Consider the following 14,243-nt stretch of genomic DNA (forward strand, 5'->3'; position numbering starts at 1 on the left):
TCCACATATTTACAGTAGGGCTGAAACGATTAATCGGATTTCTCACGATGAATCGATTACTAAAATAATCGTCAATTAACCAACAGAAGTATATGGACTCTAAAAATGATAATCTGCAGAAAAAACAACACAAAGCAGTAATTAATTTTGTTCTGCAGTTAGGGCTGAAACAGTTAATCAGCTTAATCAAGTATCAACTAAATTAATAACTGATTAATCATTAACTGGGGTCTACAGCCTAAAGAAAGCCCATTTTCTGAAAGAACAACACACTCAGAGCAGTAATTAAGCTAAAACTGTGCAAAGAATATATACATTTTGCATTTGGGATTTAGAAAAAAATACCTGTCTGTAAAGATGTTATTTCAAAAAGAATTGAATTGTTTGTTAGCATCTGTACTTCCAATATTGTATAAAATAAGTTTAAATGAAAAATCTGCAGAATGTGCCGGTTTTTAATCAGATTAATCGAATAATCATCAGAATAATCTATAGAATAAATTAATAACTGAAATAATTGTTAGCTGCAGGCCTAATTTACAAAGTTGTTTTTTTTTTACCTTAAATGCTAACTCTCTTTATTTTTATACTGTTTTGCCTTAATTACAGCTCGTAATACATAGTTCTTTCAGATAATAACCTTTTTAGAGAAGAGTTAATGATTAATCAATTGCTAATTTGATACGTCACAATTAATCAGATTAATCGCTTCAGCCCTGGTTTTTAAATTGGCAAAAATTGATGCAAGGTTCTTTGACTCCTTTGTGGCAGAGCGTTCACTTTCCTCCAGAGAACTGAACCCGACTCTGCTTCGCCTTAGTGACACCTCCATGCTAACACCTTCGACAGAACGCACATGCCTTCTAGTCTCAAAGTAAACACTTCTTTATCCCCTGCTCTTGTTTTATCTCGCTCCATTTCTTCAAATTTACTGCATACCTCTCTGTGTCTGTCGCGGTCCTTGCTCTTCTCCCTGACCCAGTCGATGGTGTTGAAGTCTTCGTAGGTGCCCACCCCAGGCAGCGGGTCTTCCAGAGGGTCCACTAGCTTGGTGGGGCCGCTCCCGTTCATACCGGCTGCTCTGCTGCTGCTACCGGCGCTGTACTCATCATAACCTCCTGGGGGAACGGAGGTGGAAAGAGGTAAAGGTGGGGAAGGAGAGAGAGAGAAAAAAAAAAAACATAAATGGAAGTATCTTTCACAGTCAATGATCAACTCATCGGTTCTGACTTCATTAGTGTGCTTTAAAATAGGTCATTTCCTGTTTTATTGACCTGCCACGATTCTTAAAAACAAGGGAGCCACATGAACTTTATCACTTACGCTGAGGTATAAGATCTGGTCTCTCTCTCTCTCTCTCTCACACACACACACACACGCACACGCACACGCACACACACACACACACACACACACACACACACAGTGTTTCTCTGTGTGTTTCCATTTAGGTAGTGCAGTAAAGTGCAGTTGTATGAGGCATAGGTCTTTCCCAGGAGTGACTAATGCACCTAATGGATGGCGCACTTAAATTCATCACAAGGTTTGACTAGAAGAAGAAGAAGAGGAAAAAAAATCAAACATATTTTCAGCATATTCATGATAACTGAGCACCGAGTAGCTCAGTTCTGTTAAGATTAGACAGGAAATTAATCTGTAAGAGAAAACTTGCACTTAAACATGCTGACGTAATCATAAATCCAGCACACAGTGGGGCTTTGGTTAACAGAAGTAAGTCTTCCACAGAGAGAGCGAGATTGTTTTGGCCGTTTCTACTTCCCGTCACTTTGTCATGTCATGTGTGCCATTTAAATCAAATCACTGAGTTCATGAACCAAGAGACAAGCTTTGTCAGTACATTTTGTCTGCAAAAGATTAACTAAAGCTGCATTGATGGATGAAACAAATCAATGAGTCACAACAAAAGTGCTGCATAAACAAGATTACATCTGCTAAAATCATTGGCAGCAGTATAGTTTCTCTCGTATTGGAGAGAAACTATACTGTGTGTCATGTCAGAGCAATCTTTAGAAGCAAAACATTAACCTGAGGAAATGTCTGTGGGAAGAAAATTGCAAAATGGAAAATTTGTAAGAAATGCTGCAGGGATGCACAGATTGCAATTCTCTGGCATATCACCAATTTTTCAAAAACCTGACATGCCAATTCCGATCGATACCAACTGTTTTCTTCTGGACAAAAAATGACTACATTTAGTGACAAAGTTGTTGGCGATGGACTACATAAGACTGGTTTCTCATGCAAGTATTCGCTGATCAATCCTTCGTTTTCCTTTGTCAGCTGGTTGATTTATCAGTGCACAATGCTGTGCATAGCTTAAATTTATTGTTCGAAAATACAAAAAGATCTGATTGGGACCGTTTAGTTTTTTTTGAATGATAGCTTCAGGAAATGGATTGGAATCCATATTGTGCACAATAGTGAAGCCATTTTAGAGCAATACCCTAGTCTCCGACTGCACGCAATTAAAAAGTTAGCGCTGAAAAAGTGATGAATTTTTCTCATCACTTTCATTTGTAATTTTAGGCTCTCGTTGGCTTTTGCTAAAAATATATCTATAGTACTGATGTGGTGTAATGTGTGTTTTTTTCTTTTAAAGCTACAGAGTCAAAAAGGAAAAATTCACGGCAGTGATTTTGATGACAAACGTATATTATTTAATAACTCTTATCTGTATTGATGACAATCTATGTAATGGAAAAGTGTCATAACAATCCTTTGGTTATGACACTATAATGACTCTATTCCCAGGATGTATTCTCTTGTTCTGTAACTTAAAATCACTTTCCCATCAGAACCTCATTCTATAACCAAACCGGAGCCCTCAAAGAACACTTTCTACTTTTTTTGTTTTTGTCTGTCATGACAGTTACAAATTTTTCTTTTAAAAACCGCATTTATACGCATATATATCCACACAGACACATAATTACAGACATGGTGGTCGGTAATTGTTTAGATTTAACAATATGTGACAGAAACAGCAGCTGTTTTAAAACTGCAACCATCTGGTTTATTACTAGCTGGAGGCGAATGTCTGAGCTCGATTTCGTTTCATGACACCGGCAGCGTACAGTTCACCGTGCTTTTCATCAGGGCGACTGTTTCCCCTTACTGTCGTTTTCTCCAGGAATGTGTAACGCAGAAACTTATCCTGGCAGTTCCTGCCAAATTAAAGTCAACAATGTTCACAACAAGGTCCTTCCTGCAAAACGGATTCAGACTCACGAGGAAGAAAAATTATGAGGACGAGAAGGGGAGTGCAGTACACACACTGGTAAAAATTACATGCAGGAAGTCGACTGTCACAATGAGCAAATGTTTGGATAAAAAAAACTGAATTCTGATAGATTCTTTTTGAGGATTTGTTTCAATTAAAGACAACTTTTATATAATCTATTCCTTAAAATGACTAGAAAACTAAACTAAAAAGAAAACATCTGCTGCCCTTAGAAGTCCCGCTGGTCCACTTTAAAAGAAAAATGTTGAAATTAACCACATGAGTGCACATATGTTAATGTTCAGATGACACTGCGGTTTTTACACAAAGAAGAAAAAAAATGTCCAAGAAGCACCTTTGAATGTGGGATTGGGACATTTAAAAAAATATATTGTTTATTATTGACTAGTAAAGTACTGAGTAGCATGTTCTGTAAAACAAAAATTAGAGGATGTTATTCCACTACATTAACATTATAGATAATTATTTTTATTATTGAAGTGGCATTTTAAAAGATTAATATTCAAGAGCTACAAAAGAAAATCTTAACGTTTGATTGATTGATTGATTGCTTCACCACACAGAAGCAATCAAAAAGCAGATCCCAATGGAAACAGGAAGTAACACAGGAAGTCAGGCCCTTTTAGCTCGAAGCTCATTCAGATGGGTCATTTTGGGGGTAAAACAACAATTTCAGATAAAATATAACTGTTTTCATTTCTGTATTACTGGAATTGAGAACAAGTTAAAGTTGGAGGAGGCAGGGCTCAGCTGTCACTTTGAATACACTTTAAGAGTTACTTCATATAACAGGCTTAAACTTGGCCGAAACCCACAATGTAAATGCACCTGAGGCGAAGCAATCACTTTGATAATATTTGATTTTGGTGATTTCATGGCGACAGAGCATGAACTGTAGCATATTTCAGAATGTAAATACATTTCCCCGACCGTCCAGGAACGCAGCTGGAATCCAGAATTCCTTCACACTTCGCATCTGAAAGAGCTCCTATCTACACAAACGCGTAGATAGGAATTTTCTACAAATTCAGCTCTGTAGAAAAATGTTGCTGCGCATTAAAAACAGAAGTAGCTTTTCAGCTGTCACCTGAACTGACAGGTTGAACTGGTCTGTAGAGTGGACTAATGAGAGCGAGTAAAAGCGGAAGTATGTTCCCCCGAGGCCGCGCTGACATGAACACCGACAACATTCAGGGCAATTTGCTGTGACAAACATGTTTAAATTCTTTGTCTCAGAACTGAATTTTAAAGTTTAAAACTTACAGAAAGCTGCAAAAACTGGGGTGAAATCAGAAAGCTAAAAGCACTACTAAAAGCTGATCTGATGGCACCACTGTGGAAGACGAGACACTAACATAACAAAAGACAGCTAATTTTTAGCCGTGGCGCCACTGCTGATTTTATTTTTTTGTCAGCTGGTAGATACATCATGCCAGAGTGCTTGCAGATCTTGCTAGCTACAAAAACTTTGGGTGTAGATGTTGTTACTGACTGACTCAAATTTAGCCAGGTTGAGTAACGGTGGGGTGTTTGAAAATGAAGCCACAAAAGTTACGAAGGATAAAAGCAGCTGTGGAAAAAGAAAAGGTTTCCAGTTTCGGCCATTACCCAGAATTAACCCGCCTTTCATAGGACATCAACTTGTACCTGCAATCGAGATGTTTGCTTTCAGTGACTTAAGCCTGGAGAAGATAACAGGAAAGCTAAACTGAGCATCGTTTAATATTTTTGAGGTGGAGTCGGACGTCTCTCTAGTCTTTTGGAAATCTCAAATGAATACACTCAGAGACTGCGCCTACGGTCAGTAATGCTAACTGTGCTAATGTCTATTCTAATTACTTTACCCTTGATTTAAATAATAAACCCTCCGTTTTACTGTGACTGCTAGCTTAACCACACAGTGTGACATCACCCCTGCTGCTAATAAAATCAATTAATGAATGTTCAGAGCAGGAAGGCTAAAAGTAAACATTTGAGGTATGCACCAATATGACAATTTTATTCAATATTTAAACTTGATGTTAGAACCAATAACCGACATTTACCAATATTTTACATCATAGACCTTTTCCTACCTTTGCGACACACTGAGTTCAGTTAAACTCCCGACAATCCTGCACTGTATGACTATCACTGTCACAAAACAAATATCGCATGACCAACCTCTGTCCCTCCAGAAACAAAGATCAACAAGACGGAAATAAATATCGGTTGTTACCATCAGCCAAATTTTAGTCATCGGATCGGTACTAATATAATCACTTTCCCAAAATAATGGCCCAAGTCTTTTGGGGGGGTTTTTTCCCCCCCAAGCGATTTTTTTTTTTGTCTAATTCACCTCTTGGCCAAAGGAAATTTCTTAGACCATTATTTCAGAAAGATGACCATTTAAAAAATAAATATTGCTGATGTTGGTGCCGATATATTGTGCATCCCTAAAATAGTTCTAAGTAAGAAGTCTGTGTTGACTACGAATGGCATTGGCAGGTCAAAGCTTTACAAAACATGGAGATTGGAACCGGGTACAAAACTAATCGACGCATTTCCAGGCTTTTCCAAGGTACTGGAAAACTCAGACAGCACAAACTAGGTTCTGTGAAGATGACAATGTTCCCGATATTTACATGCGATGACTATGTACCCGTCCGCAGGCCTGTGGCTGTGTTGAAAACATTTATTGCAACATACTCAAACATTTAGGATACTGTTTATCTCCTAAAGACGCACAAAAAGAGACAACAGTGAACAGGTTTCCTCCGTGTCTGAAAATGATTTGTGGGAATATTTTGGGGGGCTAAAAATAATAAAGGTGTGTTGTGTCCACCTTGGAACAGGATGGATATTATCTCGGCTTTGAACTCATACATGGCAGTCACAACACAGTCAGCAGAGCCTTGAGAAATCACGGTCCAAAGACTAAAAAAAGGTACACAGAAACACCTCACTCAGATTAAAGATTAAGAAAAATAAAATCTTCACCAAAGTCAGATTTCATCTGACCCCTTTCTCTATTGTGCAACCTCAAGCAGTTACTGGACCCAAATCATATGACGGGTGGTAAATGTACTTAATGATTAAACTCTGCTGAGGAAAAGATAAAGTCGGCATCTCATGCACAACAGAGAGAACCACATGAACAAGATAAACTTGATTAAAACACAGGGAGCAGACGATTAGGCAGCTCTAGCAGCTGCACAGAAACTGATGGACAAATACCAACAACTGGTTCTTAATGCAAGCGGTCCAACAGGAAAAACATGTCGCTTTTTAAGCCACATCACCGGGACGCAACAGAAATGACTAACTCACCGTCCGCCACTAGTTCCTCCTCATCCATCTGCTTACTCCAGAACTCCCAGCCCATCTCTCGTTACACTCCCCCCACCCTCGCTCAGGATCCACCGTCAACTGAGTCAAACTGGAAGTCTCTTCCTTCTCCTTGAGGAACAAGCCCTACCGCAGGGCCCTCCCTCTGTGACTCACGATTGGCTAAGCTGTCTGGGAAGCGGATGGTGATTTGCTGAACTACTTTTTACAGGTCTTGAGTAATGAGCTTACTGTACGTTTGGGGAGGCTGAGAGGTAGGCGAGTGTGGAAATAAACACACTGAGACAATGAACACAATGAGATTGCAGAATTTAAAAAGGTGAAAGACAACATAAACAGATGAGTTTATGTTGTACTGAGATGCATTACGTCAAGGTGACTTTACCTGGTATTCACTCAGTGTTTTCCAAAGGTCTCATTGCTCTTCATGGTTTAATGATTGAACACAGTAAAAAAAAGGATCTGAACAATCTTGGATGAAATGCTTTACAACTGAAGAGTCTCAGGGCTTTCAGTGTTCAAACTGAAATGAAAAAGTAGCTACTGTGCTTTCAGAAGCAACTCATATAGTCCAGACAATACTGCATGACACTGAAGATTATCTTTCCATCCTGACCTGATTAGACTGCAATATTACACCAGCTTTGTAAAAATGCACCAATCACACTGATTCTACTTTTATTGTAAGTCTGACCTTCCGATTCAGATTTTGATCAATTTTAAGGGGGAAAAAATGTCGCGCATGTTTAGATACCAGTAGCAGTTTTGAACGCAAGAATTACAGAATACTTTACTTAATACAAAAAAGTTTATCTCCTTGACTTTTTAAACGGAATTTTATGAAACTCAAGAGAAGCACTAAACAACGTTACTTTTACTGTTGAATTTATACACAAGAAAAGTGGGAGTTTTTAGTTTTTATGTAATAGTCATATATATATATAAATATATATATATAGATATATTTCAGCATTTTTTGTTCAAATTAATCTCTTATAAAAATAAAATACATTTTGATCTGTCTGTTATCCAGTATCATTTTACATAAGGACGCATGCAAAAACAGTAAATAATTAAATAAATAAAGACTGGTGACTGTAACATAGCGCAAGCAAGTAGTTTGCATCTCAACACTCTTCAGTGTGGACGTTGTTAGCGAGGAAGGGAGATTAGAAGTACCAAAAGGGGAGTGACATTTCAGCAAACAGGAAGCGGTTCAGCTTTGTCCATTTAAGCTTTCAATGTCTCTCCCTCATGCATTTTGTGATGTCACCTCTGCTCTCAACATGAATAATTAATGTTAGCTCACCACAAAAAGGCTCCTCAAAGCCCCAGGAAAACCAGAATAAAGAAACAATAGATCACAGCTTTGTCCACTGAAATACTTGGTTACTTACTTTGTTGCAAACATTAAATTTTCCTAATAATTTGTAAATTCAGCAAAACAAATTATTTTCCCCAAAATTTATTTTCCAAGAGATAGAAATGTTAAAGAGTCATAGTCTGGTTTACAGAAAGCATATGCCAGATTTATTTCCAAAACCGTTTTATTTCTAAAATAACCGCCGAACTACAAGGAATACAAACATTTAGAGAAAATGTTTTATTAATTTTTCTACTAACAATGCTTTATCGTAACAACAGGCAAGATCCTACCAAAGGATAGAAAAGGCCAATGGTGTCGCACAAAAACTGGAACTATACCAGGAAAGAGCTCCAGAAAGTTACTGTACAACTACTGAAAATGGTTTTCCCACAATCTCCTCCATTTCTAAGACTTAAAAGTCCAACATTTGTTGTTCACTGAGAGCTTCCCTTCTGACTCTCCCACACGCTTTCTGCCACAACCAACCCCTCGCGAGTTTCCAGAACAATTCTCCTCTCAGCGGGACGTCAGAGGACATCTTTTCCGTAATGTTCAAAAACATTTAACAGTCTGTTCCCAGTGGGAGCGCTTGTGCTCTGCTCCATAACATTTGTTTATGTTAGTGCACTGCGGATGATTTCATGCATTTAAAAGTAGGTCTGATCAGAGATCTTTCAATTTTATTTTTTTTTGCCCCTTTAATTATTTACATACATGCACAGAGGACCGGAGGGTTGGGCGGTGGGAGGGAATATTTTCCTTTGCATCATGGGAACTTCGCTTGTGTACAGGCTCTATAATATTTCTCTGAAGTTCAGGAAGATTTCGATGCGTTCTCTTGGATCACATTTCTGCCAAAACACACACTGCTTTAGCTGACCCACATAAATGACGAAGGATAGGAAGACACAGGTTCAAGCTAGAGTTCGAACTTTGAACTCTTAAGGTCCGATTGCCATGGGAACATGAGTTTCATGTGACCTCGATGACGGAGGCTGCATAAATGTCTGCCTTATTGATTGCAATTACTTTGAAATTTTGAATTTTAATCGTATTTACAAGGTCAAAGGAAATTGAAGGAAACTGGCATCAGTGCAGACGATGTCTCTTAAAGTGTTTTCTTGAGCATAAGATCATTTTCTATTTAGATAAAGAATTAAAAGAAACAGTCCTCGCAGGACATAGCAGGATGAAGACACAGTAATGAATATGAAAGTGAGAAAAGAGTCAAAAAAAAAAAAAAGTGCAGTAAATGTCATCGCAATTTCCAAAAATAGCATCGGAATTTAATGTTTTCCTGATGTTATGCCGCCCTAATTCACAGTATTTTCACAGTTCATGGCTTCCGATCATCACAGTCATTATCACATGTCAAGAGGTTCACAGTGTAACTAAGCCAATCTGGTATATGAACCACTCAGAGGGCCGTAAGCCAATATGCCCAGCCATAAAGTCATTAGAGGCAATAACAACACACTAACTGGTAATAAATCCAACACATTCATTTACACAGTCGAGATTGAGAGCAGTAAAAAGAGCAATGCATGCAAAACGAGAAAGATAAAAGCAAACTGGAAATTCAGCTAATTAAAGAGGAAAAAGCCCCTCCTCATTACTTAAGGGGTGAAAGCGTCCATCTGAATATCTTTTGCTTTTTTACAAACCAAGAATGAAACTCTTAGCAGTTAAATTTCTGGTCTCTAGTAATTAAATTAGCAGAAATCATTTGTTGCTGCATGCTCATGTGAAAGCATTTTTTGTATTAAAAGCATAGCAGGGTTTAGGCAGGTTCCACCAACTCAAATTTAAGACTTTAAGACCTTTCTGAGGTCATGACAAGTCAAATTTAAGGTCTATATCATGACAGAGATGTTCAAAAGAAATGCAGGGGACCAAAACGTTGGAATCTCTGGGAATTATTTTGTGGCTCTTGGTAGCAGCTTTTGCTAAAGAGTTATATGCTAGTTGCTAATGGCTTGTTTATGTGTTTGCTAGCTAGTTGGCAAGAAAGCCGTATGTTTGCCTGCAAAAGAACCATATTCTAGCTGCTAATGGTTTGTTTGCTTGTTTGCTACCAAATTTATATGCTAGCTGCCAATGGCTTGTTTGTATGCTTGCTAACTAGCTAGCTAGAGAGCCATATGCAAATGGCCCATATTCCAGCTGCTAATGACTGGTTTGCTTGCTCGCTAGCTAGCTAGCTAGAAAGTCATATGTTAGCTGCTACTGATCCATATTGGTAATGAGCCAATTGAGATAAGGGGTAGGATTAAATGAGTGTTCACTTCTTCCCACTCTTTTTCCAACAGAAAAGAAGTGGTAAACAAATTATTTGTTCTTGGTTATGTATGGATTTGTTTTCCTCCTACCTGCTTGTTTTCTTACTTTTAAAAATCAGTTTTAAATAAAGAAATCAAATCAAAAATAAGTTAGATACTAGTGGCTTGTTTGTGCATTTGCTAGTTAGCTAGTTAGTTAGAGAGCCAAATGCTAGCTACTAATGAGCCCTGTGCAAGATGCTAATAGATTGTTTGTTCGCTTGCTAACTAGTAGCAAGTAAGTATTGGCAGATTGTTACCGGTACCATTAGCTGCTTTGAGTCACAGAACGCAGTGACTCAACACTTTGGCCTCATAGAAAAGACCCGCGAGAAAAAAAACCTACATAGAAAACATTATATTTAATTTTCCTCCCACGATGTATTTAAGGCTAAGTTACGTTTTCTGTCATGAATTTAAGGCATTTTAGGGCTTTAATTTTAGATTAATGAACTAAAGACTTTTTAAGGATCCGTGGACACACTGCAAAAAAAACCCAGAATGCTTTGAGTTTTCCAATTGGGCCTCCTAATAACTCATAGCAAAGAATCAAAATTCTCAGAAGAAATGAGAAAAAGAGAAGAAAAAAAAACAAAATCAACCCTAGTGATATATTTCTTGCAACATGTGTGGCTAAAACCAGGCACAGAGCAGCACCTTATTAAAACCATCTCTTGGTTCAGACAGGGTGATGACGGCATCAATCTGTGGGTTTTATTTCCACGACAGGGCCGTGGAGCTGAGCCAGTCTAGAGGTGAGGAGAGACCCATACTGAGAAATCCGCAGAGAAAACATTTAGAAGACGCTACGATCTATGAATTGGTGCGGCTGTTTTTCATCTTGGCAAGACGAGGACTACCCTAACATCAAGAAAACATAATAGGGGGTGGATGTGTGGGCTTTGGGAAAGCCTCAAAGAGCAGGCCCTGGTGTGACCCAGAGAACGTCTGGTGCACTCCAGGAATTTTTGGAAAGTCCTGGAGGGCTGGCGCTGCCTATCGATCTAGTAGAGTCTGAACATCTATGCCAAAAAGAGCTGGAGAAGGAAGAGGAGGATCACTCCAACAGAAAACATGATGGTGCCAGAGGTGCTGTACTTATGTGTACTTACTCCTCATGTACATGGATTAATAATTACTTAAGATCACTGTGGAAACAGAAAGTGCACCCAGTAATTCGCCAGTAGGGGTCACAACACAAATAACGGAGAAGCAGAGGGAGAAACTGAGTTCTCAGGTAAATACACTCGCATGTCAGGCAGTTTGATTTCTACAATGTAACAAATGTTCCTTATTACCAGCCTGCGGACATGCAGACAAAGTCACTTAAGACTTTCTTAAAAGAAGACAACAACGGCATCCTACAACTTGTTCCAAAACCTCAAGAGGGAAAAAAAAAAGAAGAAGTGAGAGTTGGACTAAAACCTCAAGAATTTCAAAACAAGCTTCGGGTTCATTTGAACAAAACAAAAACTTGTTCAGTGTATAAGTCAATGGAGTCTTCTAAAATTTCTAGTTGACTCTGCATGACTGAGGCCAGCATGAGTCACAACTCTCCTATCAATCCCACAGCTTGATGCGAAAACAAGCTGTGGGATTGAGTCAACCGGACTCAAAGCTGTAGGTGACGGAGATTACAAATAATCTACACTCCAGAAAGGGGGCAATGAGTGGGATGTAGCTCCACCCTCGGTTTCTAACAGGCTGATAGAAGTTTATCACCAAGAGGAATGTGATAAACTTCTTCTTTACCAAGAAGTTGATAAGAAGTAAAGCAAAGAAAAAAAAAAAAACTCCTCCAGTTTTTCTCCTACAACTTCGACCGGACACTCTGACTGTAAATTCACAAACTTCCTAATTTGCAAAAGAAAGTTCCGTTTAAAAGTGAGGCGAAGCGTCTTTCCTTTCCTTCAGCTGACACTGCAGAACAGCTCACTGTTGAGTTAAGAAGTTCTCCAGACTTCCTTCCTGCTGACGCGCGTTTTATTCTGTTTGAGTTAGCCGGCACGGTGAGGTCACCAGTAACCAGGCAGCTCTAAAGTGCAGAGGAATAAATAGATCCTGCTCACCATTCAGATGCGCCACATTTATTATTAAGGGCACCTTTTTATGAAATATACCACACATATATGCATGACGTTTACTTAACAGCCGGCTTATTAATTGGATGAGGGCATTTTAGGCTCTTAAAGGGCCCCAGTTAAACAGAAACCACAGCAACTCGAGTTTAGAAACAAATAAGACCGAAACTTTCCATGCCAGTCAAACATCCAGTCGTAATTAAATCTCATTTTATCTATTCACGTCGCCTTCTTACAACATCACAAGGCAACAGGAATTTAATTATCTGACGATGACATCATCAGTAACCGGACAACATTGGGGAGGAGAAAAAAAAAAAAAAAAAAGGATGATTTCTATACACACTTCCCTATGATTGAAGCTAGACCGCTGATCAATGGTGCCTTGTAAGAGTATTCAAGGCACCATTGATGTGAAAAAGAGAGAGAACTTTTTCACGTCCTCTCTCGCTACAATCGCAAACCTCAATGAGATTTAATCAGGATCCAGATGCATTAGTATGATGCAAATGAGTAAACAAATGAATAAGGCAAAAATGAAGGAGGTGTGGGTGGAGCGACACATTCAAAAAGTACGGCTAAAACGAAATTACATATATACTCCATAACTGTGAGCATAAAGGAAACTCAAACACCAAAGAATAAAAATGGGTCTTTTGAGGAAAGATTTAAAAGTCTCGACAGTCTCAGCCGTCCGTACATCTAAAGGTAAACAAAGTTTAGATTTAAGTTTAGAAACAAGGTGGAGGAACTTTCCAGACTTAAATCATACTGATTATTTGGGAAAAGACTCAAACGTTGCCAAACACAGACACTATAGATGCGATGTGACCAAGCTCCTTTGAACTACTTTGAAAACAAAATGGACAATGACAAACTGCAGCGGTTTCAATGAAACATTTCCACACCGGGGCTGAATGCAAATGCATGTTGCAACTTTTCAGATTTTATATGAACTATATCACACTTACCAATATGAACCCAACCCACCGACTTCATGATTCCGTGGAGAGAGTTTTAAGCATTAACAGTAGACTTTCTGGGGTTACTTTAGGCAACCTGTGCTATGCATGTTGAGCTGAAACTTGTTGGCTAAAATGAAAGATTACCACATCTAGAGCTGCCAGTGGACTGAATAATGTCAGGCGTGGGTCAGTCTGAGTCAGCCAGGGCCCTAATTAATACCAGACCTCGGTCGATGGTCGACAGCTTTACAGAGGTGACTCCACACGCGCGTGCAGGTTACCTGAGCTGAGCGGGGGGACGTCATCTGTGGTCGAAAAGTCCAGCGTGGCTCCTGCGATGTCCACCATCTCGTCATCGTCGTCGTCGCTGGGGTGATGGAGGCCGTCGAAGCCGCTGCTGTAGCCGGGGTTCTCCATAAGTCCAGGGGCTGTTTCACAACACACACACACACACACACACAATTAAAAATGGACCATTTAACTTCCAGCGTCTATAAAATGAACCCTTCCTCCTTCTCTAACTTCAGGTAATTACCTCTGTCCACGACGAGGGCATAATTCCGATACAAGCGCGACAAAAACTGGAACATTGGCTCTGAAAGTCAGCGGGGTGCCTGTGTGTTTATTCCACCCAGAACAGTGTTCAAAATGAGGAGGGTGTTATAAAGACCCACTGCATATCCGCTACTCTCATACAGACATGACTACAGTTTTAGTTAAAGGGAAGTTCTGTAACCACTTCCGCTCACTTTTTCTGTCGCATCTTTGTGGTTCAGCTGGTAGGACGAGCGCCTAACACTCACCAGAAGAAGACCCGGTGGATTATATTAGCTGGGGCTTTAATAATAAGCGCTTTGCTGCTGACGAGCAAATTCGCATAGTCCCCCCCTCCCCGTATCCCTCACAGGCTAACTTATTGTGTTG

At 39.3% G+C, this 14,243-nt stretch overlaps 1 protein-coding gene across 2 annotated transcripts in view; it reads right to left on the reverse strand.

Annotated features, from left to right (window-relative positions):
- Positions 1-14,243, reverse strand: part of clcn5b (chloride channel, voltage-sensitive 5b) — a 32,453-nt gene that overhangs the window by 17,862 nt on the left and 348 nt on the right. Inside the window, exons 1-3 of one of the 2 annotated variants that reach the window (XM_044097015.1) lie at positions 13,855-14,109; positions 13,601-13,747; positions 940-1,118 (exon numbers count right to left, since the gene is read on the reverse strand). In XM_044097015.1, coding sequence (XP_043952950.1) covers positions 940-1,118; positions 13,601-13,747; positions 13,855-13,909 — 381 coding nt within the window. In that variant the 5' untranslated portion in view covers positions 13,910-14,109. Of the gene's footprint in view, positions 1-939; positions 1,119-13,600; positions 13,748-13,854; positions 14,110-14,243 lie in introns of those variants that run through there. The other variant, XM_044097016.1, reaches the window with a different exon arrangement.

This window comes from Gambusia affinis, linkage group LG18 (genome assembly GCF_019740435.1).
Source record: "Gambusia affinis linkage group LG18, SWU_Gaff_1.0, whole genome shotgun sequence".
NCBI lineage: Eukaryota > Metazoa > Chordata > Actinopteri > Cyprinodontiformes > Poeciliidae > Gambusia > Gambusia affinis.